This window comes from Zingiber officinale, chromosome 8B (genome assembly GCF_018446385.1).
Source record: "Zingiber officinale cultivar Zhangliang chromosome 8B, Zo_v1.1, whole genome shotgun sequence".
Classification (NCBI taxonomy): domain Eukaryota; kingdom Viridiplantae; phylum Streptophyta; class Magnoliopsida; order Zingiberales; family Zingiberaceae; genus Zingiber; species Zingiber officinale.
In genome coordinates, this window is record NC_056001.1 from 38,318,110 (window position 1) to 38,341,961 (window position 23,852).

The 23,852-nt window shown below is 44.4% G+C and overlaps 1 protein-coding gene across 1 annotated transcript; it reads right to left on the reverse strand.

The window, feature by feature from the left end:
- Window positions 1–1,065: 1,065 nt before the first annotated feature.
- Window positions 1,066–23,636, reverse strand: LOC122015275 (30S ribosomal protein S31, mitochondrial-like). Its single transcript, XM_042572073.1, has 3 exons — window positions 23,260–23,636; window positions 1,495–1,642; window positions 1,066–1,360 (listed from the first exon to the last, which is right to left on the reverse strand). Exon 1 carries the CDS (start codon window positions 23,570–23,572, stop codon window positions 23,285–23,287), a length of 288 nt encoding a protein of 95 aa, XP_042428007.1. The 5' UTR covers window positions 23,573–23,636; the 3' UTR covers window positions 1,066–1,360; window positions 1,495–1,642; window positions 23,260–23,284.
- Between the last annotated feature and the right edge of the window lie 216 nt (window positions 23,637–23,852).

The window sequence follows — 23,852 nt, forward strand, 5'->3', positions numbered from 1 at the left end:
ATAAAAAAAATATACATTAATTATCCTATTGATTCTTAAATTTATATTTCATGAATAGTATTATCTTAAATTTAAAATTTTATATTTTAAATGATATTTTAAAATTTATTTATTAAATATTAAAATATTATTTAATTTGGAAAAAAAATAAAAAAAAATAAAAAATTAGATAATAAAAAGTAGATATTATATAAGGAGAGTGAAAATAATAACAAACTAAAGATAGGGTAAAAAACTATAGAGAAATTGATACAGTGTATTAAAAAATGAATTTTTAAATTTAATAGAGTAATTCTTCTATTGAAATTTTAAATTGTAAATAAAAAATTGTAAGATGACACCCAACAAATGTTTAATATTGTTTAGAACATTTACATCAATTTTTATATAATATCTTTAAAATTTAAAATAAATTATCTAATTTATTAAATTTAAATAATTATTTTTTAACTATCCTATTTTCTTCTCTTTCTTTATTTTTTCTCTATCTATTTTATTTTTTCTCTCCTATATTAAATAATATTTTAATATTTAAAAAATAAATTTTATTTCATAAAAGCTAAATTTAAAAAATAAATAGGATAGTTGATAAAAAAAATCATAAAATTTAAAATTTAAAATAAATTTTATGTAAAAAAAATTGATGTGAATGCCCTTATATATACATTCTCCTATTAACTTCTTTAATTAAGATTAACATCAAATGTTATTAAATTAATATTCGAACAGCAAAACATAATTTTAACTGGGTGAAAAACATGTATTAAAAATTATCCTCGGACGAATCCATCAAAGAGTTAAAAGATCCAGTGGAGCGGTGGTAAGTGGCAATGGGCATGAGGGGCACCCGCCATATCCAGGTCCCCGGCGGCCAGACATCACCGGCTCCTGGCTCTGGGACTTCGCTGCCCACCTCGCCGTGGCACTCTCCTGGAGCTCGGCACAGGGGCGAGCCTCCCGGGGCTGGTTGGTTGCATTAAAATTTAAAGACAGTTCACTTCTACTGACACCAGATAGGTGCACAAAATCTTCAAAAAAAATGTCTGCTCAGAAAGATTAGAGAGATAATATTCAAAGTTATCATATTTTTATAGAACTTATGTCTTCTCAACAAGGGACCATGTTTCTCATTGCCCCTTGTTTAGTAAATTTCAGTTGAAGGAATTTGAACACATTTCGGTTGAGAAACTGCTTGTTTCATCAAAATTTAACTACATAAACATGAAGTCTCTTTACCCCATCTGCCCTTTTGCCACATAGTTAGACACAAAGTACTTAAATTAACTCTAAAAGAAATCAAGACATGCCTTAGCATCTCGTTGCAGTGTTGTGAATATGCCCAGCACCTAGCCGTTTGGCCCTAGCAAAAAGAACACAAACCAGAAGTCTGTTATTATTTACATCATGTATAAGAAAGACTCTTACCTCTTATTTACACCAGCTAAATATGCAGATATCTTCGAACTTAAGTTGTAGTCAATGAGGGAAGCTGACCTTCTGTACATGCAGGTTGCGGCCAAGTTCTTTTTCCATTTACTTCCATAGTTTTATACATTCCCCAACACGGCAAGTTCTACTACAGCTTTGGTAATGATAAGAGATCCAAGACATGGTTAATTCACAATATCGTCCATAAGTACTCCTGAAATCATATAGAAAGGTCCAAGTTCTAATAAAGGAAGAGAAAGTACACTTAATTTTCATGTATTATATTTAATTATACTGTATCATAGAGTAAGCATCAATAGAATAAGCATGCTGCAACACTTAAGTTGATTGCGTGTTGGACAATAAAAAAGATTAGGGATAAGCTTCGTTACTCGGACTTATCAGATATACCAATGCATACACGGAGCCGCACAAGTATGGGTATGAAAAATGAGCCTTGTGTGAGAGTAAGAGGAGTGGCAGGACACGTGCTAATATGAAAATTGAGCTCGAGTAGTTGAAGCTTATGTGAGAATAAGAGGAAGAAGAAATAAATGAAGTTAGTTTGTTACAAACAGGTCACACTGCATGAGGGAGGAGAGTTTGTGGTGTGGGTGTACAAGGAGGGAGATGAATTCAAAGTTAAGCAGCTCTGTAGAGTCTGGGAGGGGAAAACGATGGCAGAACTCGCATCGAGTGGGAGGGGGTCAGGGGATTAGGATTGATGGATAACAAATTATGAAACTCATAAGTTATTAGGGTCATATAAATTTCATCGGCAACAATATTATATAAGTTAGGTTTAGTATTAATATTACAAGTTCTATAACATACATTATCTTAGCTTATATTGTTTTATATTATTAGTTAGGGTTGTATTTCATATAAATTAATGGGGAAGGAAGGAGAGTTAGGTAATAACAGTTACTTAGATTATATATATTACAACCGATATTAGATTGTTTTTTAAGGTTTGTTGTGTCTCTATATCCGTGTTCTAAATTTGAACTCTTATCAACGAGTATTAGTGTCCTCATTTTGAAGGGAAAAGAATGTGCAACTAAAAACTTGGATTAATACCCAGGCCAGTTACTGATACCCAACTCCGAGTAACAGGCACTGAGATAAGGAAAACTACCGTGCAAGTATAGTCATCTAGGATTTCGATTACTCATTCATGTGATTCTCTATTTATCAACACCCATACCACAAAGGGAAATAGAATGTTGTTAATAATAATAACAACCAAATCTTATCCCACTAGACGGGTCAGCTATATAATTCTTATACATTATTAGGCTCTATAACCTACTATATCATCGTCTATATTTAAATAAATTGTGTCTTGTTTTATTATTGTTAATCAAGTCTTTTTTGATATTCATCTGCCTCATTTGATATGCACATTTATCATAATTTCATATTGCCTAAGTAGAGCATTTATTGTTAGTCTAAGTACATAAATGTACCATCTTAAATGTATCTCTCGAAATTTTCACTCAATAGATGCAATCCGACTTTCTCTCTAATATTTTCATTTCTTATCATGTACATCCTTATATGTTCGCATATCCGATTTAACATCCAAATCTCAACAACTCTCATCTTCTACTCATATGCTCACGTCATAACCCAACATTCAACCACAGACAACATAGCAGGTCTAACCACCTTTTTATAAAACTTTCCTTTAAATCTTAGAAGTACTTTATGATAAAAAAAACACTTGACGGTTTCCTTCATTTCAATCATTCTACTTGTATTCTATGTAAGATATTTCTCTCAATTCATCCATCCTTTTATAAAAATAATCATAAATACTTAAAACTCTAGACAACTCATCATCTCCTATCTTAACAATTGTCTCATTATGTCCAATTTTTAAAATTTAAATTTCATATATTTTTTCTTTACTCTACTAAGACTAAAATTTTTCACTTCTAGTGTTTCCCACCAAGATTTGAGTTTAACATTTACTCTTTCACGTGTCTCATCTACCAAAATAATATTATTTACAAACAGCATGCACCACAATATTATATCTTAGATGTGTCAAGTGAGTTCATCTATGATTAGTATAAAAAGATAGGAGCTTAGAGTTAATCCTTGATATAACCTTATTTTTATAGTAAACACTTCAGTTAATCGCATTGATCCGGTAGTAAAAATCCGGAATCCCATAAGGAGTCAACGCTGAGGGTAGGTCAAAGGATCTAGTGGTTCGCCGGAAAAGAACAAGCCGACCGGACTCAGAAGAAAGGGAAATCTGATAGTAAAAGGCACCCTGGTAGGGACCAGGGTTCCGACGCTCAAATAAAACAGTGCGTAAGGACCGAGCGGAAGGAAGTGCCGCCCGCAAAGAATCAAGCTCGTCCGGACGCGTTCATCGTCCGCCGGACACCCAGTCGACGGTGGGTAAAAGCGGGGATATCTGGCGTCAAGTCGTACGACTATGCCATACTTAGTCCGACAACGGGTGGTCCTGCCATCACATCAAAGAACATGCTCATTGAAGCGGCGTGGTGTGTAAGCTCTCGACAAGTGCATACCATGGTATGGGTTGCGACACGTACGCCCGGTATACGTGCATGGTTCCTTCTCCATCCTATATAAAGAGGCTATTACTTCACCAAAGGTAATACAAATTTGGCAGCCACTTTCTCCACCACTTACCTTGAGCGTGGAGGGTCGTCGGGAACCCTTCCCGGCTAGACTTTTAAGCGGGATCGCCGGAGCTTCGCTCGACTAGCCGGAAGTTCACTCCAACGATTGGGAGCGTCCGCGTGCCCAGTGTCCCTTGGTTCGGCGATTCGGACAGAATCGCGGCGTCGTGGGAACGCTCCTGCATCCGATCGAAACAATGGGCGAGGCGGGCGACAACACACGGTGGCGCTTTAGACGGAACAAGGGCCGCCAAAATCATGGAGCAAAAACAAAAAGCAGCGGCCGAGCGAGCCGAGCAACAAGCAACATCTGCGTCGGGTGGCGGCGGAGCACCTCCACCGTCGCGATTCCACCGGCCTTATTTCGCACCGGCCGGACCACTCGGAGATAGAGACTCTTCTTGACGAAATGCCAGGCGAGATGAAAAGGAAAGCTCACCGCGGATTCATCTCCGGCGGACAATCGCCAATTCTGAGGCTATTCTACGAGACCCTCTACCCAAGCACTACGTGCCTCCGACGATAGGCGAGTACAATGGAACAACGGACCCGGATGACCATCGGGTTTGACAACACGACCACGCTCCATCAATACACCGATGGGTGAAATGCCGCGTCTTTCTTACCACTCTCTCGGATCCGCTCAACGGTGGTTCCGGAGGTTCTTGAGACGGATCCATCACGAGCTTCAAGGAATTCGAGCGGCCTTCCTCCACCACTTCGCCGGCGGTATCAAAAGACAAGTGTCAACTTGTTCGCCATCAAGCAAGAGCCGAGAGAATCGCTTCGAGCTTACATTCGGCGATTCAACCAAGTGGCGATGGACATCCCAACGGCCACTTCGGAGATGAACGCCTTCACACAAGGCCTTGCGGATGGGGACTTCTTCCGATCGCTCGAAAGCCGCCCGAGATTATGATCATGCTACATCGAGCCAACGAATATATAAATGTGGAAGAAGCGCAAACTCCAGCCGAGCGGGCATCTACTCATGCCGAGCGGAAACAGCAGCCCCCCAGAGGACCGAGGGCCGATGCAATCCGATCCCCCCATGCCCGAAGTGGCTGCCGCTCCGCCCAAGCCAAAGAAGAGGTGGACCCTTATGCTCCCTCCATCGGACGGACACGCACAACACGAGGGATTGCGAAGCCTTCCTGTATCCAATTCTGTTCCCAGGAAAGCCGAACGACGATCTCCTCCCATCGACAGGAGACATAGGACCCATGAAACGGACCGGACCCGCACCGAGAGACGACATCAGCAGACACCCGAGCGGCACCGATCTCCAAGGCAGGAGAATCGCCGGGCGTCCAGAGAACGGTCACGACCGTCCGCTCGGGAAGAGGAAAACCGGAACAATACTTCCCGGGGCGAAATCAGCGTTATTGCCGGCGGACCGACCGGAGGAGACTCCAATCGAGCCAGAAAGGCGGGCGTCCGACAGCTGCAGATCCACGCGGTCGGCTGTAGCCAAGAGCGGGCAAGTGGACCGAAAATCACTTTCGGACCCGAGGACTTGGAAGGAGTAGAAGTGCCCCACGACGACGCGCTGCTCATTAAAGCGGTAGTAGCAAATTATACCATTCACCGCATATTTGTTGACACAGGGAGCTCGGTCAACATCATATTCAAGAAGGCGTTCGATCAGCTGCAAATTGATCGAGCTGAGCTGCTGCCCATGACGACCCCGCTCTACGGGTTTACTGGCAACGAAGTTCAGCCGGTCGGACAGATCCGGCTAGCCACCTCACTGGGAGAGGAGCCGCTCAGGAGGACCAGGACAATAAACTTCGTGGTGGTCGACTCTCCATCATCCTACAACGTCATTTTGGGACGACCGGCGCTCGGCGAATTCCGAGCGGTTGTCTCAACCTTCCACCAGAAGATAAAGTTCCCCGTGGAGGACAAAGTAGGAGAAGTGAGTGGAGATCAGCTAGCAGCTCGGCGGTGTTATATAGAGATGATCCGAGCAGAAGCTTGCTCCGCTCGGAAGGCGCCCCGAATCGAGGTAAATGCCATAACCGAGAAACCTCCTGCTTTAATTTATGATGAAAAGGAGGAAGTTCAGATCCATCCGACCCAACCGGAGGCCACGACTTTTATCGCCTCGGATCTGGAGGAAGAGCAGAAGGAGAAGCTGATCCAATGCCTCCAAATAAATCATGATGTCTTCGCTCGGTCGACACATGAGTTGCCGGAATTTAGCACAGCATGAGTTGCATGTCCGGCCGGACGCTCGGCCAGCGAAGAAAAGGGACTTCAGGTCGAACAAAATGCCATCATCCGAGCGGAAGTAGAAAAACTTCAAGGCCGCCACATACGCGAGGTGCCTCGAGTCGCCAACGTAGTGGCCCCTGGTGCCAAGTGGTGCATTTACATCGACTTTCGCAATCTCAATAAGGCAAGTCTCAAAAACTATTATCTGCTCTCACAGATCAATCAGATGGTTGATTGTACTTCAGGGTGTGAGATGATCTGCATGCTAGATGTTTATCAGGGATGCCATCAACTCCCTCTTGTCCGAGAGGACCAAGAGAAAGTTAGTTTCATCACCACGGATGATACTTTTTGTTATACAATTATGTCATTCGAACTAAAAATGCAGGAGTAACATATCAATGGATGATAGATAAGATCTTTCTAGAAAATTTGTAAGAATGTCGAGGTCTACATAGATGACATTCTCATCAAGTTCATTCAAGCGGTGGATCTTATTGCGAACGTGGAAGAAATTGCGGCACTTTGCGGTAGTACGGGTTGAAGCTAAACCCCTTGAAGTGCGTATTAGGGCTAAGGGGGGGGGGATTTTCGGGATATCTGGTTATCGAGCAAGAAATTGAAGTCAACTCAAAGAAGGTGCAGGCACTCCGAGATATGCCGGCTCGACGAAACCTCAAGGAGGCCCAGAAGCTGGTAGAGCGTACCGCGGTATTTTCAAGCCACATTTCCCGAGACGTCGATCTCGCTACATCAAGGGCTCGATTGGTTTGTTGCTCCTGTACACACCGGCCGTATTTCTTGGCTCACACCATCATTGTCGACGAGCGGTCCACTCAGAAGGGTGCTGTTGAATCCAGAAGCGTCCAGACGGCTTATCAAGTGGACGACAGAATTAAGTGAATTTGACATCCAATATCAGCCCCGCTCGGCGATTAAAGCCCAATCCTTGGCTGATTTTGTGACCGAAGTGCAAAGACCAGAGCCGGAGGCTATGTGGAGAATATATGTGGATGGATCCTCCACCCGGCTCGGAAGTGGGATCGGAATATTACTACTCTCACCTCAGGAGGAAAAGATGCACTTATCCATCCGGCTAGATTACAAAGCGACTAACAATGAAGCCGAGTACGAGGCCCTTATAGCCGGATTGCAGGCCGCTCGGCATGTGGGGGCCGGTCGGGTGACACTTTATTCGGATTCACTGTTAGCCGCTCAGCAACTCTCCGGCACCTTTGAAATCAACTGTGTTCGGCTTAAGCTCTACGCTGAGGCCTTTGAAAAACTCAAAGCTACTTTCCGAGAGGTGCTTATTCAGAAGATTCCCCGAACGGAGAACCAGGCGGCCGATGAGTTAGCCAAACTCGCGAGCTCAATAACACCGGTCGCCATTCAGCAACCAATTGAAAAAACGCTGCTGGTGGCGCATGTCGACCGGATGCAAGGCCTCACATTTCCAAGAGACTGGAGGACACCTATTATAGAATTTCTCAGTTCGGGCACCACACCATCCGATGAATATGCAGCCCGGCTCCTCAGAAGAAGAGCCGGTCGATTTACACTCATCGGAGATTAGCTTTACAAGAAAGCTTTCTCGCGTCCTCTGCTGAAATGTGTAAGCTCGGAGGACTCAGCTTACATCCTCCAGGAAGTACATCAAGGATCATGCGGAGGTCATCCGGGAGGACGCTCGTTAGCCAAAAAGATCCTCTTAGCCGGATACTTTTGGCCAACTTTACAAACAGATGCCGCTCGGATAGTATCTACTTGCCTTTCATGCCAGAAGTATCACAACTTCTCTCACCGACCGGCAGAGGAGATGAAGGCATCAACCATCTCATGTCCGTTCGATCAATGGGGAATGGATATTGTGGGTCCATTTCCGATGGCGACCGGGCAGAGGAAATTCTTACTAGTGGCGGTGGATTACTTCTCCAAGTGGGTGGAGGCCGAGCCGCTCGCAAAGATTACTGAACAAATGGTTAAAAAATTCATCTGGCAACACATCATTTGCCGGTTCGGCATCCCTCGCCGACTAGTGTCCGACAACGGGCGACAATTCACAGGGAAGATGTTAGAGGATTGGTGCAAGAGCTACGGCATTGAGCAACATTTCACATCCGTGGCCTATCCTCAGAGCAACGGTCAAGCCGAACGGAAATTCTTCGCATTCTGCGCGCTCGGCTCGACCATTTGGGAGGGAGTTGGCCAGATGAAGTGCCGAGCGTCCTGTGGGCCATCCGAACGACGCCGAAAGAAGGGACAGGAGTCACACCGTTCCATTTGGTATATGGCGGTGAGGCTGTCATTCCGGTCGAAGTTGGAGTTGAGTCAACCCGGATCCAGAGCTACGATGATGACAACGCCGAACGAAGAAACATGGAGCTGGACTTGGTAGAAGAGGAGAGGGCGAAGGCGTCCGTTCGGCTGATGGCATACCGTCAGCGGATGAAGCAAAACTACAACCGGCGCGTCATTCCCCGATCATTCCAGGTCGGCGATCTTGTGTGGAAGAAGATCAAGCCGGTCGGTGACGTCGGCAAGCTTGAAGCTCCATGGGCAGGTCCTTTCAAAATCATCGAAAAGCTCCGCTCGGGCGCGTATTATCTGGAGGATGAAGACGGTCGGCAGTTAGATAGACCGTGGAATGCGAACCACCTTCAGCCTTACCGGGCAGGGTGAAAGGTGTATCACTGTAAATCACCATGTGTACATTTTTCGACTGATTACTGAAAATGCAGAAATGAAAAGTCAAAAGAGCGAAAATAAGGCATTATCATCGAAAAACGAAGGCCCCGTGCCGCTCGGCCGGAGCCAAGCGCTCGAAAATCGGGGGCCCCGTACCGTTCGAACGGAGGTAAATTATCTGAGCCAAAATGCTCGACGAAATAGACCATGAGCCGTTCGGTCGGGAGTACGTTCTCCGCGCTGGGTGACAGGTGCGCTAAATATAAATGTATATACTTTTTCGTCGCCTATATGCTTGCGATGCAGGAAGCAAAAAGATAAAAACACATTGAGCATTCTCCGATGAACGGTTCACCGTTCGGCCGTAAGGTTCATATCCGAGCCGGGAGCTCGGACTCGAAGACCCCAGGCCGCTCGGCCGGGCTGCGTATAGAATATAAGCACCGTTCGAACTTGAAGACCCCGAGCTGTTCGGCCGGGCTGCATACTAGGGTGGCAGAAAGAAAAACCAAAACCCTGCGCTGATCAGGGTGATAGCGGGAGGTTATTGCCTGGAACGAAGGCGTGAGCCGTCCGGCCAGGTGTGTAGTCTCACTGGGACGCGTCGACGAGCCCCGTCGTTAAAAATCGAGAGCCGCGCCGACCGGCTATAAAAACCGCGCCGTCGAGCTCCGACGATAAATATCGAGAGACGAGCCGTCTATAAATATTCACATATCGCGCCGACGAGCCCGTCGTTAAAATCGAGAGCCGCGCCGATCGAAAACCCTCGAGCTCCGACGATAAATATCGAGACGATATAAATAATCCGAAGGACGCGCCGACGAGCCCCGTCGTTAAAATCGAGAGCCGCCGACCGGCTATAAAACCGGCGTCGAGCTCCGACGATAAATATCGAGAGACGAGCCGGCTATCCAGCGGAGCGCCGACGAGCCCCGTCGTTAAAATCGAGAGCCGCCGACCGGATATAAAAGCGCGTCGAGCTCCGACGATAAATATCGAGACGAGCCGACGCCTATAAATAATCCGGCGTGACGGCCGACGAGCCCCGTCGTTAAAATCGAGAGCCGCGCCAATCGGCTATCGAGCTCCGACGATAAATATCGAGACGAGCCGGCGTCTATAAATCTCACGGACCGCCGACGAGCCCCGTCGTTAAAATCGAGAGCCGCGCCGAAGAGCGTCGAGCTCCGACGATAAATATCGAGAGACGAGCCGGCGTCTATAAATAATCCGAGCGGACGCGTCGACGAGCCCCGTCGTTAAAAATCGAGAGCCGCGCCGACCGGCTATAAATACCCGCGCCGTCGAGCTCCGACGATAAAGATCGGAAGACGAGCCGACGTCTATAAATGTCCGAACGGGAAGCCAGGCGAAAATCCAGCAAAAACCCCTTTGAGGCGAGGCGCGAAGTAATAGACGGTTAATCAGAATTAAAAAAAGGCGAACAAGTGAACGAGCGCCATCAATGGTGCCGAGCGGAAGAGTTTTAAGAAACACTTAAAAGTTGGGACGAGGGAAAAATTTCTCGCTAAAATAGGAAGGAACCGAAGATTGTCTAATATGCAAGCCGAAAAGGTCATTACACAGATAATCGGGGCCGAACGGCGGGAATTCAAAGAGAAGTTAAACAGAAACGCTCCTCACACATCAAAATCAAAAAGAGCGTCGGGGATGTTGTCCATCACGCTCGCCAGGTCCTCGTCGGGGATGGTCAGCTCGGCAGGCAGATGACCTTTGGTCTTCAGATAGCCCACCGCCGCCTTAATGGCCTCCTCGAACGTGAGGGATATCTTGTCGGTAAACTTCTCTCCGAAGTCTTCTGAGCGGAGGAACGCCTTCCTCACTTCGTCCGAGCGGGCCGACTCCCCCTCTTGATATTCTTTGAGCGCGGCGTGGGCAGCGTCGCTAGCAGCTTGGAGATCCTTCAAGTCCCCATCGAATCTTTGGAGATCAGCCGAGCGGCTCTCTTTTTCGGTGGCCAGCAGAGCGTCGAGGTCCTTGATGCGTTGCTCCAGCCCCCGGATCTCCACCTTCATGTGGTCCATATCGTTGATGGCCTGTTGCTTCCGAGTGGTCACCGTCCGGATCTCCTTGTCTCGTTGTTTAATCATTGCTTCGAGCCGAACGACCTTGCTCGCCAGATCAGCAGCTCGTTTTCGCTCGGCTTCTAGCGATTTCTTGGCCTTCTCCAGAGCGGCCGTCGACTGCCTGGCATCCCCCGCCGTTTTTTGTTTCTTCAGTTCCTCCTCCAGCTCGGCCAACCGATCGCTAATGGCGATCTGCTCCACCCAGTTCTGCTAGCAAACACGAGCAGGTTAAAAACTTCAAATATGAGAGAAAGGAAGGGGAGGGGCCATACCCCAGTAGCTGATTGAAGGTTGCTGTCGCCGAGCTGCCCGGGAGTCAACTTGGCTATACGACTCCGAGCATCTATCCAAGCTTGCGCGAGAGGACCCGTCAGGGTGATCATCTGCTCAGGAAACACCGGCCGATCGGCGGCAGCCATGTGAGAAATTAGGGTTGACCTTTCTTCTGCCGCTAATGATGGTAGAGGTCGGAGCTTTCGAGATCTGAGCCCTTCGTGGCTTCGCCGAGTCCTGAGACTCACGGAGGGTTTACTCGGCGATTTAGAGATGTGCAGCACTGCGATCTACACCTGCCATCAGCTCATTAATTAGACTCACATTATATCTCTCCCGAAAAATAATGGATGGGACATCAGGACTGGCCTATACCCCAGTTTAGCCCCAGTGAGGATCCATCATGGGCCAAGGGGCCGGGCGTCCGGGGCTTGGGTCCGTCCCCTCACCTTCTTCGCCGGCCGGATCAGCCAGAGCAAGACTCCGTTCGGCGGCCTCCTTGCTCGTCACCGCCTCAATCCGAGCGGCCTTCAGTTTGAGCTTCTCGGTGGCTCTGGCCTTCCACATGACCTCAGCTGCAGAAGCAGAGAATAAATCAGTTAGAACAAAATAAAGGGGGAGATAGGGAAGCTTACTCATGCTACAAGGCAGATCGGCTGGTGTAGAAGACAAGCCGAATATATGCATTACTCCTGGGAGAAGCATCTTGTCAATGTGATAGCGCTGACCGACTAGCTGTTCGGCTGCGTGGAGATAGTCTGCGTCACCTCTAAACTTGCCGAGCTCCGGTTGCGCAGGCATAGCCGTCTGCCACTTGGTGCGGAAAGTGGGCCGCTCGGGAAAGCGTATGTAGAAAAAATGCTCCTTCCAGTGTTTGTTGAAGCTCGGCATATTATCGAAAAGGACGAAGCCTATCCTAGATTGGAAAACAAAGGTGCCCCACTCGGCTTGCTTGGGATAGTAGAAGTAGTGGAAGATTTTTGGGGTTAAGGGAATGCCGTTCAGTTTGAACAAAACTACCACTCCGCTCAGCAATCTAATAGAATTGGGAACTACTTGGCCGAGCGGAATGCGAAAATAGTCGCAAACTTCTAAGAAGAATTTGTGAGGAGGAAAACGTAGTCCGGCCAGGAATTGATCACGAAAGAAGACAACAGTGCCGGACGGAGGATCATTAGGCCGATCGGAAGGCGTGGCTAACACTATTTCGTGGTCGGTCGGTAGGTCATATGCTCGAGTAAGTCGCATGGCGTCTTCCTCGTCGAACCGACTTTCCATGTTCGAGTACCAAAGACCCGGAACACCGCCGGTTGACTGCGAGGTACTGGTCATGATCGAAAGGCCAGAATGCAGGATAGAAGAAAATAGTTCAAGCGATGGGAGAAAACCGACTGACAAGGATGATTAACAGAAAGAGGAATGCGTCTGGAGCGAGAAAAAGGATCTTACAAACGCGGGAGATGATCGGAAGTTGCCGAGCGATCGTCGGAAAATCTGAGCACGAAGTCGCCGGCGAAGGGGGGAGTGACAGGAATCTGGAAACGAAGAAGACGAAATGCGGCGGAAACGGAGTCAAGGGTCTTATATCGCCGCCCGGAAACGATCTCCACCGTCCGATCCAGGTCGTCAATATCGAGGTTGTCATCGGACCATCCGTTTCAAACGGCGGCTGTCCCATCGGAAGTGACGCAACCGCCATACTCTGACAAATGCACGGTCGCCACGTGTCAGCCGGTTACTAGCCGCATTTAATGAGCTCCTCTTACCGTGCGCAGAGCACGTGATGGGTAGTGTGGGAGAACAACGGACATCGATTCCAAGAAAATACAAGGCACGGACAAAGTATCGCCGAACGGACAGATATCGCCGCTCGGAGGAGCATCCTTATGCATGGCCGAGCGGCCTAAGGCCATGATCATTGTTCGACAGATCGGCGGTCCAGTCAGTCGGACATTGCCTCCTTCGACTAGACTCGATAGGAAGGCAAGTGATCCGGTAGTAAAAATCCGGAATCCCATAAGGAGTCGCCGAGGGTAGGTCGAAGGATCTAGTGGTTCACGGAAAAGGCAAGCCGGACTCGAAGAAAGAAATCGATAGTAAAGGCACCTGGTAGGGACCGAGGTTCCACGCTCAAATAAAGCGATGCGTAAGGACCGGCGGAAGGAAGTGCGCACGGGCAGAAGAATCAAGCTCGTCCGACGACGCGTTCATCGCCCGCCGTGGCCGGACACCTGATGTGGGTAAAAGACGGGATATTCTGGACAAGTCAAGTCGTATGGCTATGCCATACTTCTAGTCTGACAACGGGTGGTCCTGCCGTCACATCAAAGAACATGCTCATTGCGGCGTGGTGTCGAGTAAGCTCTCGACAAGTGCATACCATGGTATGGGTCGACACGACGTCTGGCGCCTCGGTATACGTGCATCAGTTCCTTCTCCATCCTATATAAAGAGGCTATTACTTCGCCGAAGGTACGCATAATACAAATTTGGCAGCCACTTTCTCCACCACTTACCTGACTTGAGCGTCGGAGGGTCGTCGCCGGGAACCCTTCCCGGCTAGACTTTTGGGCAGGATCGCCGGAGCTTCGTTCGACTAGCCGGAAGTTCACTCCAACGATTGGGAGCGTGCCGCGTGCCCAGTGTCCCTTGGTTCAGCGATTCGGACAGGATCACGCATATTCTTAATTAGTTCAATATACGTTATACTAACATCTCTTTTTTCTAAAGATCTCCATATAATTTCCCTTAAGACTCTATTGTAAGCTTTTGCTACATCGACAAATATCATGTATAAGTTTTGTTTCTGTTATCGATATTTTTCAATTAGTTGCCAAAGAAGATCTATAACTTCTATTGTTAACCTTCCAGCTATAAATCTAAATTGATTTTCGTTCACCATGGTCTCCTTCTTTAGTTTTTCTACTACTCTTTTCCAAAATTTTATGTTATGACTCATTAGTTTAATACCCCTATAGTTTGTATAATTTTCTACATCTCATTTATTTTAATATAAGGGAACTAGAGTACTTGCCCTTGATTAATAAAATATTTTTTAAATTTTCAATATCATGTTGAATAACCTTGTGTCATTAAATATCTTATTTCTCAAGACACTGTTATACTCGATTTGTATCTAGAGGGGGGTGAATAGCTCGTCGCGCCTTGTTGTCTTGTTTCGTGATGATGATATGCAGCGGAAAAAACTCGAAACAAGACTCACAACGCTAACACGTAGATTTACTTGGGATTCACCTCAAGAAGACGTTACTAATCCAAGGATCTACACACGATGCACTCTCCACTATGAAAAACACTCCTTCTCGATAACTACCGAGGCGGAGAAGCCTTGTACAATCTCTCAATACAACAAGAAGAAACGAAGAAGCAAATACAAAGAATATCTTACAAGATTTTACACAAATGAAACCCTAGCTAACTTCTTCTTCTTGTGTGGAACGCCTCTTGACCTTGGAAGTGTAGCAACTCTTTGCTCCAAGAAGCTCCAAGAACTAGCGAAAACCTGTGAGAATCGTGAGAGAGGAGAACGTGGAGTGATGCCCAGTCGCTGCAAGGAAGACGGCTTTAAACTTGACACTTCCTTCGCAACGGTCACATCTCAATCGATTGATCAATCGATTGGAGAGGCTTGAATCAATCTGTTAATCGATTCAGAGTGCACTCTGCTGAAAACTGCCTGAATCGATCACCCAATCGATTCAGACTTTCTCGCGATCACGCGAGAAAACCAGCCCCCAATCGATCAACTGGTCGATTGGCGGTGCCCAATCGATCGGCCGATCGATTGGGTAGCATTATGTGCTCGCGATTTTGCTTCCCAATCGATCGATCGGGTTAGCCTTCAATCCCTGTCTACCTTCAAACGATTGGCTGATCGATTTAATCACAGTTCAATCGATCGGCTGATTGATTGACCTTTCTTTGACTTGCTTAACTCAAGTCCAAGGTTCCCAAACCCAATATCCGGTTAACCATGACCAGTTGGGACTTCTACATGCCTAGCATCCGATCAGCCTTAACCTGCTGGGACTTCTTCACCAAGTGTCCGGTCAACCTTTTAACCTACTTGGACTTTTCTCCTCGTGCCAAGTGTCCGGTCAACCTTGACCCACTTAGACTTACTGTCTAGTGCCAAGTGTCCGGTCCTCCATGACTCACTTGGACTTCCTTCCACCAAACGTTCGATCACCCTTAACCCATCTGGATTTCCTTGTGCCAAGTATCCAGTCACACCTTTGACCTACTTGGACTTCCCAACATCAGGTGTCTGGTCAACCTTGACCCACCTAGATTTCCACGTGTCTGGCTTCATTCACCAGGTCTTTACATCCACCTAGCTTCACTCACTAGAACTTTCCATCTGTCTGGCTTCACTTACCAGGACTTTCAGCTATCTACACTCACTAGGATTTTCCCACTACCCGGCTTCACTCATCGGGACTTTCACCTGCTTAGCTTCACTCACTAGGTCTTTCACCTGGCTTCACTCATCAGAATTTTTCAACTGCCTAGCTTCACTCACTAGGTCTTTCACCTACGTAACCTCCAGTTAGGACTTTCCCAGTCAAGTATCCGGTCAAACTTTTGACCTACTTGACTCTTCTTCACATCTAATTGATCAATCCTAGACCAGAGGGGAATTGTATCAACAATCTCCCCAATAGGACGATTGCTCATGCAATCTCTATATATTGTCAAACATCGAAACCCAAACATCAAGACTTAAACTTAAGTCAACTCAAGCTTAGTCAACCTGGTCAACCTTGACCCAAGGGATATTGCACTAATAATCTACTCCTTTTTGATGTTTGACAATACCTTTAAGTTAAGTTAATCCTATAGCCTCAACTTCTCTTCATGTCAAATCATGAATGAGGGTTTCCTTCATTCTCTCCCTTTCCTAGAGGGCAGACTCACTCTTAAGGTAATGAAAGCATAACTTAAACCCTACATTCTCCCCCTTTGACACACATCAAAAACTCTCCCTCTAAAGAGTTACTCATACGTTGTTCACAACTTCACTCGTTGTTTCACAATAAAGGTCGCATACCGTTCATTGTGTCTAATACTCAACCTTGAGCATTAACCACTTCACAATGCTCATCCTAAAGTATTCATCATTCCAACAATGAAGGTCTCATACCCTTCATTGTACCCAATGCTCACCCTTGAGCATTGATCCACTTCATAATGCTTGTACTAGAGCATCCACAACTCAACAATGAAGATATCCACTCTTCATTGTTTTTCAATGCTCAACCTTGAGCATTTACACTAACGAAGGTTAACCACCTTCCATGGTGTTTGTAAAATTAATTTTTATGTCCTTAAAGAGTAACTTCCCCTAAAGACATGCTCCAAACTTCTATCATTACACCAAAATGACTTGGAATCCCTAAACCTTTAGGAAACCCAAAAACTTGAAGTTTTGAGGTTTAAAAGATTCAATATTTAAACCAACTTCACCCTAAACTTCAATCTAGTGTTCCTTAACCAATTCTCCTTGTTCTCATCATGAAAACTACCCTTAAATGTATATAAATATATTCCAAGGGATTATGAGTGGTTAAAGAGACTAAAAATGACTTAAAGTGCTGAAATCAAACTTTTCCAACTAGAATCAGCCTTTTCAATCGATTGGGTTGGGACTCAATCGATTGTCACTTGCTCAATCGATCCACTGATCAATTCAGCAAGGTTCTGTTCGCGGAAAATACCTCTGAATCGATTGCCCGATCGATCCAAGCATGAATGAATCGATCGACTGATCGATTCAGTGAGCTTCTGCTCACGGGAAACACATCTCAATCGATTGACTGATCGATTGGGCCCTCCAATCAATCGGCTGATCGATTGGGGCTCTGATTTCCTGAAATTCAATTTCAGCGAAATTCAGAAATGCCCTAAAAATTCTACAAAATTCTAAAAATCATGAAATTTCTTGTAGACATTATTTAAGATATATACTATCATGGAAAAATAGTTTTTTAAGAAAATATTTTCTATTTTCAAATATTGACACAAAGTTGAAAACTCTTGAAAACTTCAATGTTTTCTTCTAATCTGTGTCTAACTTTTCAATGATGATCTGTATCAAAAGATAGTCTTCACCATGATTTTCCAAAGTATATTTAAAATGAATTTCAAAATCAATTTCCAACCATGTTCTTTGGACTCAATGCACATGACTTGTACATTAGCTTTCCCAATGATTGTCGTACACATAACTATGTGTTTTGATGAGATCAAAACTCAAATAGATGCACTAAATCAACATCTTGAGTCTTGTTCATCATCCTAACAACTCACTCGTATCTAATGTGCACTAAAATACATACAAGTCAACTTATAGTCTTTGTGAGATGTAGATTTTGGTTTTGCCTAAATTAGAGATCATGCATATTATCTAAGCATTTTAGGAATTATGAACATCCACCTAGGATGTCACTTGTTAGTAAATGTCATTGTCCTTAATTGCAAGGAAATTAAAATGATGCATGATGAATTATAGCATACATCAAAAAGAATAATTTTCAAAAGAAAATATACTATTACTACATGATGTATGTATGACATAGTATTTTTGTTTGTTTTACATAGTCAACATGAATGCAAAATATGATGTGCATATAATGGGCAAACAATTATGGCAATTAGCATAAATAAAATATACCTAGATATTCTATCTAAGTATCCCTAATCCTTAGCTAAACCTAAAATTGATCTTAGATTTGCCCTCATTTTTATAATAAAATGTCAAAACTCAACTTGGCATTTCTTTTATTCTTGATTTGTTGTGTCAATTAAAATTAAGTCCAATTTCTCGAATTTTGGCACATTTTACTCTTCCAAAGAGTAATCAATTAATCCTTTTCATTTTCAAAAGTTAACAAAAACCTTGAAAATGCCTCCAAGTGTCAACTTTATAAAGGCTGGGTTAACCACCCTACCCATTTAGAGATGACACTCTCTAAACCCATCTAGGGTGTAGAGAATATGCTCCTCGAAACCCAAAACCTATTGGTACTCCTTGGATGCTCTAGGTACTCATTAGGGATAACTTACCTAGTTACCTTCCTAATGACCTTTCTAGGCTTCTTAGGAGCCTTGGTCACTTTCTCTAAGTCAACCCTAGGGATAACTCCCCTTGTGACCTTCTTGGTGACTTTCTTTGACTTCTTAGAAGTCTTAGTCATGTTGGTCTTAGCAAAAGTACTTCTAGGGATAACTTCCCTTGTATCTTTGACTTGACCCCTAGACCTAGAGTTGATTCCATAACTATATAGAACCCTATGATAAGAAGGGGCATCCTTCATGGTTTGAGGTTTGTATCCCAAACCCCTCCTACCATTTGATAATTCTTGTCTAATTATCCCTATGTTATTATTCTTGGACCCTTGTTTTTCAAGGGTGATTTTTCTAAGGGTCCTCTTTAATTTATCAAGTCTTGACCTCAAGACTTGGTTTTTCTTCCATAACACCTCAACCTTAGATTTTTCACTAAAGCCTTGATTTTTCCTTTTCTTAGACAAATATCTAGAATCCTTAGAGTTATTGCCTAAATTATTTTCTACCCTTCTAACTTTAGGTTGAGTGGTTTTAGCATGATAAGCTACATATTTTTCCTTAATTCTATCATGTTTCTTATTTTCATGATAAATAGCATTAAAATAATATAAAATAGACCTAGCATGCTTTTTATCATGTGTCAAAGGAATTGATTCAACAAATAATACCTTGATTTTCCTTTTAGAAGCTCCCCTTTGACTTGAGCTTTCTCCTTTGACTTTGACCGGTTTCTTTCCCTTAGGACATTGACTCAGGTAATGTCCTCTTTGATTGCACAAGAAGCACACTATGTGCTCTTTGCTCTTCTTTGTCACGAGAGCGGTCTCTTTGGGCTTCTCCTTGCCCTTAGGTCTACTTGGCTCTTCTTCTTAGCCAATTTGGGACACTTACTCTTGTAATACCCTTTTTCCCTACACTCAAAGCATATAATGTGACTATTATTATTTAAAATTGAAATAGTTATACCTTCTTTGCTTGTAGGGGTGGCACATGATCCTCCATTTGATTTTTCTTGATTTGTGGAGGTAGTCTCATCTTCTTCTTCTTCATTTGACCCGGAGATGGAAGCCTCTTCTTGTTCCGGTGTCAGTGAATAACGCTCCCCCTCAATCCTAGAGGTGGAGGCCTCTTCATCTTCATCCTCTTGCACATGAAACAAAGAGTATACTCCCTCTTTGCTCTTTTGATTGCACTCCTTTAAGGATGAAGCTTCTTGGACTTCTTCTTCGGAAGTTGAGCATCTCTCAACTTCGGAGTCCTCTTCCTCTTGGTCTTGCTCTAATGAGTCGCCCTCTTTGAATTCTTCTTAGTTTGGTGCAGTGGAGGGTTCTTCATGAAGCTTGGTCAATTTGCTCCATAGTTCATTTGCATCCTTGTATTCTCCAATTTTGCAATGATTGTGCTTGGCAATAAACTAACCAATAATTTGATTATCTTGTCATTCGCCTCGCACCTTTGAATTTGCTCCTGGCTCCATTTGCTTTTCTTGAAAATTTTGCCTTTTGAATTCTTTGGAGCTTCAAAGCCTTCCATGAGAGCAAACCATTGTTCTATCTTCATCATGAAGAAATTTTTTATCCTTGATTTCCAAGAATCGAAGCTCATTGATGTGAATGGTGGAGGCACCCTCGTGTCGAATCCGAGTCCATCTCGGAATTCCATTTGAAGTTAAGCTCTTTTAAAGTCTTTGACTTTGATGAACTTGCTTCAACTTCTACTCTCTCTAGCTTGTTGCCCTTTCCGGCGATGATTCCGATGAAAAGCAACCACGCTCTGATACCACTTGTTAGGGTCGATTTGTAGCTAGAGGGGGGGAGGGGTGGTGAATAGCTCATTGCGCTTTGTTGTCTTGCTTCGTGATGATGATATGCAGCGGAAAGAACTCGAAACAAGAGTCACAACGCTAACACGTAGATTTACTTGGTATCCACCTCAAGAAGAGATAACTAATCCAAGGATCTACACACGACACACTCTCCACTATGAAAAACACTCTTTCTCGGTAACTACCGAAGGCGGAGAAGCCTTGTACAATCTTTCAATACAACAAGAAGAAACGAAGAAGCAAATACAAAGAATATCTTACAAGATTTTACACAAATGAAACCCTAGCTAACTTCTTCTTCTTGTGTGGAACGCCTCTTGACCTTGGAAGTGCAACAACTCTTTGCTCCAAGAAGCTCCAAGAACTGGCGAGAACCTGTGAGAATCGTGAGAGAGGAGAATGTGGAGTGATGCCCAGTCGCTGCAAGGAAGACGGCTTTAAACTTGACGCTTCCTTCGCAACGGTCGCATCCCAATCGATTGACCAATCGATTGGAGAGGCTTGAATCAATCGGTTGATCGATTCAGAGTGTCTCTGTGCTCTGCTGAAAACTGCCTGAATCGATCGACCAATCGATTCAGGCTTTCTCGCGATCGCGCGAGAAAACCAGCCCCCAATCGATGGTGGTGCTCAATCGATCGGCCGATCGATTGGGTAAGATTATGTGCTCGCAATTTTGCTTCCCAATCGATCGATCGATTGGGCCAGCCTTCAATCGCTGCCTATCTTCAAACAATCGACTGATCGATTTAATCACAGTTCAATCGATCGGTTGATTGACCTTTCTTTGACTTGCTTAACTCAAGTCCAAAATTTTCATTCCCAACATTCGGTCAACCATGACCAGTTGGAACTTCTTCATGCCTAGCATCCAGTCAGCCTTGATATGCTGGGACTTCTTCACCAAATGTCCGGTCAACCCTTTGACCTACTTGGACTTTTCTCCTCGTGTCAAGTGTCCGGTCAACCTTGACCCACTTGGACTTACCATCTCGTGCCAAGTGTCCGGTCCTCTATGACCCACTTGGACTTCCTTCCACCAAACGTTCGGTCACCTTGACCCATCTGGATTTCCTTGTGCCAAGTATCCAGTCACATCTTTGACCTACTTGGACTTCCCAACATCAGATGTCTGGTCAACCTTGACCCACCTAGATTTCCATGTGTCTGGCTTCACTCACCAGGTCTTTACATCCGCCTAGCTTCACTCACTAGGACTTTCCATCTGCCTGGCTTCACTCACCAGGACTTTCCCACTGCCTGGCTTCTCTCACCAGGACTTTCAGCTAGCTTCACTCACTAGGATTTTCCCACTGCCCGGCTTCACTCATCGGGACTTTCACCCGCCTAGCTTCGCTCACTAGGTCTTTCACTTGACTTCACTTACCAGGATTTTCCAACTATCTAGCTTCACTCACTAGGTCTTTCACGTGTCTAACCTCCAGTTAGGACTTTCCCAGTCAAGTATCCGGTCAAACTTTTGACTTATTTAACTATTCTTCACATCTAACTGATCAATTCTAGGTCAGAGGGGAATTGTATCAATAATCTCCCCAATAGGACGATTGCTCCTGCAATCTCCATAAATTGTCAAACATCGAAACTCAAACATCGAGACTCAAACTTGAGCCAACTCAAGCTTAGTCAACCTGCTCAACCTTGACCTAGGGGATATTGCACCAACAGACACTTTCCTATTTCTATTAGAATATCATCTAATCCAACTGTTTTTCCATTTTACATCTTATTTAAAACTTGCTCTACTTCTGAAGTTTGAATTCTACGATAAAAACATAAATTTCTATACTCATTTGACATACTTAAATTACCTAAATAAAGTTGGTCATCTAAACTTTATTAAAAAGTTAATGAAAATACATCGTTCATTACTCTTTTATTCAGTGTTATAAATGGCAGTAGTCTACCTCCTCAACCGCTTAGAGCGGTGGTTTGAGGCACGGCGATGATGGCAGGAGGTGAGTTACCGCCTAAAGCACCGTCTCTGTCTGAGGCGGTGCGGTTGATGGTCGCCTTCCGCCTAGGCGACCGCCTGAGCCGCCACTTAGAAGACTATTTTTTTTCTCATCATTTACTAATACCCTATTGCATTCATCTTTATGGCATCTTCTTTGGATAAGATGTATTGTCTTCCTATGTCTTGCTTTAGTTATTCTATAAATGTCTATTTCCTTTTCTTTTGTATCGAATTTTTTATATAAGTGTTTAAAAGTTTCGTTCTTAGATTCATTTATTGCTTTCTTGGCCTCTTTCTTCACTATTGTATATTTTTAAAAGTTTCCTCGTTCTTACAAGTGTATAATTTCTTATAAGTTGTTCGTTTTTCCTTTTTTTTTTTTAATACTTTCTCATTCCACCATTAAGATTCTTTACTTGATGGTGCGCGGTCCTTTAACTCATCGAATATACTATTGGCTACTATTTTCAACTTTGATATCATCTTATCCCATGTCATATTTGAGTCGCCGTATACTTCTCCTAGTCCTTATATTCTTCTTACCCTCTCCTTAAATATGTTTTGTTTCCATCTTTTAACTTCCACTCCTTAATTCTAGAAATTGTACATATTTTTCTTCTATTGATATTATGTTTGAGGCGTATATTTAATACTATTAACCTATATTGGGTAGTTAAATTTTTCTTTGAAGCTTTCATACTTATGAAACTAGCACAAACTCTTCTTTATTTCAGTGTAAACTCAGTAAGATTTGTTGCTATGGATTTTGACCGATAATTCTGATAATATATTTATAATAAATCAGGTTGGGATCATTTAGCACTTCATGCCAGAAAAACGAAAAGGAAGGAAATCTAAACTCCATCATGAATTGCTTACCAACAAAGCAGAGAAATTTCTTCGATGCTTGGTGAAATCAGGGTAAAAAGTATAAGTATCATAGTTGATGAAGTAACATAGTCATAAACACTAAAATAGGAAAAATTATACAGTAGAGTTGGAGAATGTAACCCTGAGCGAGATACGAGTTGGAACGTCAGATGAGCTTGAAGGGGAGCGGCCAGGGCGTGGACCTGGGGACCTCGACCCGGTCCTTGATCCGCTGGATCATCGTCTTCCGCTTCCCCCGCGCGTTTCCGTACGAACCCTTGAATCGCTTCCCTCGCTTCGTCTTCTTGTCCCCGCGGCCGCACGGCACCACCGCACCAGCCTCCACCGACGCACCCGGAAAAGAAGCGCAGGTCAAGGAGCCCAAGGAACGCATCGCCGGCTGTTGCACCGCCACCCGACGCATCGCGGTCCTCGCCAGCCACAGCATCGCCATTTTGGGAATGACCGGTTCCAACTCCAATCCCTGTGTTGGTTTGTTTTGTGAGCGAGCGAACCGTTTTGGCTCGGGCCCGGTCGGCAGTAAATCGGTTCATGTTTCTGGGACGAGTATATTGGGCTGAAGATGGACTTTGCATTCGATTTCCTGAATGTTTATATATTTGCAATTTGATAATTTTGCTTCTGTAGAAATATATGGAGGATCTATTTGTTAAAAGGGTTCTCCTCACCGACAGCTAACAAGTTGTCATTTTCCCAACCCTAAATTTTCTGCT

What these genes read in the sequence shown, in the direction of transcription:
- LOC122015275 (XM_042572073.1), bottom strand. Translation starts at nt 23,572, where the DNA reads ATGGCGATGCTGTGGCTGGCGAGGACCGCGATGCGTCGGGTGGCGGTG.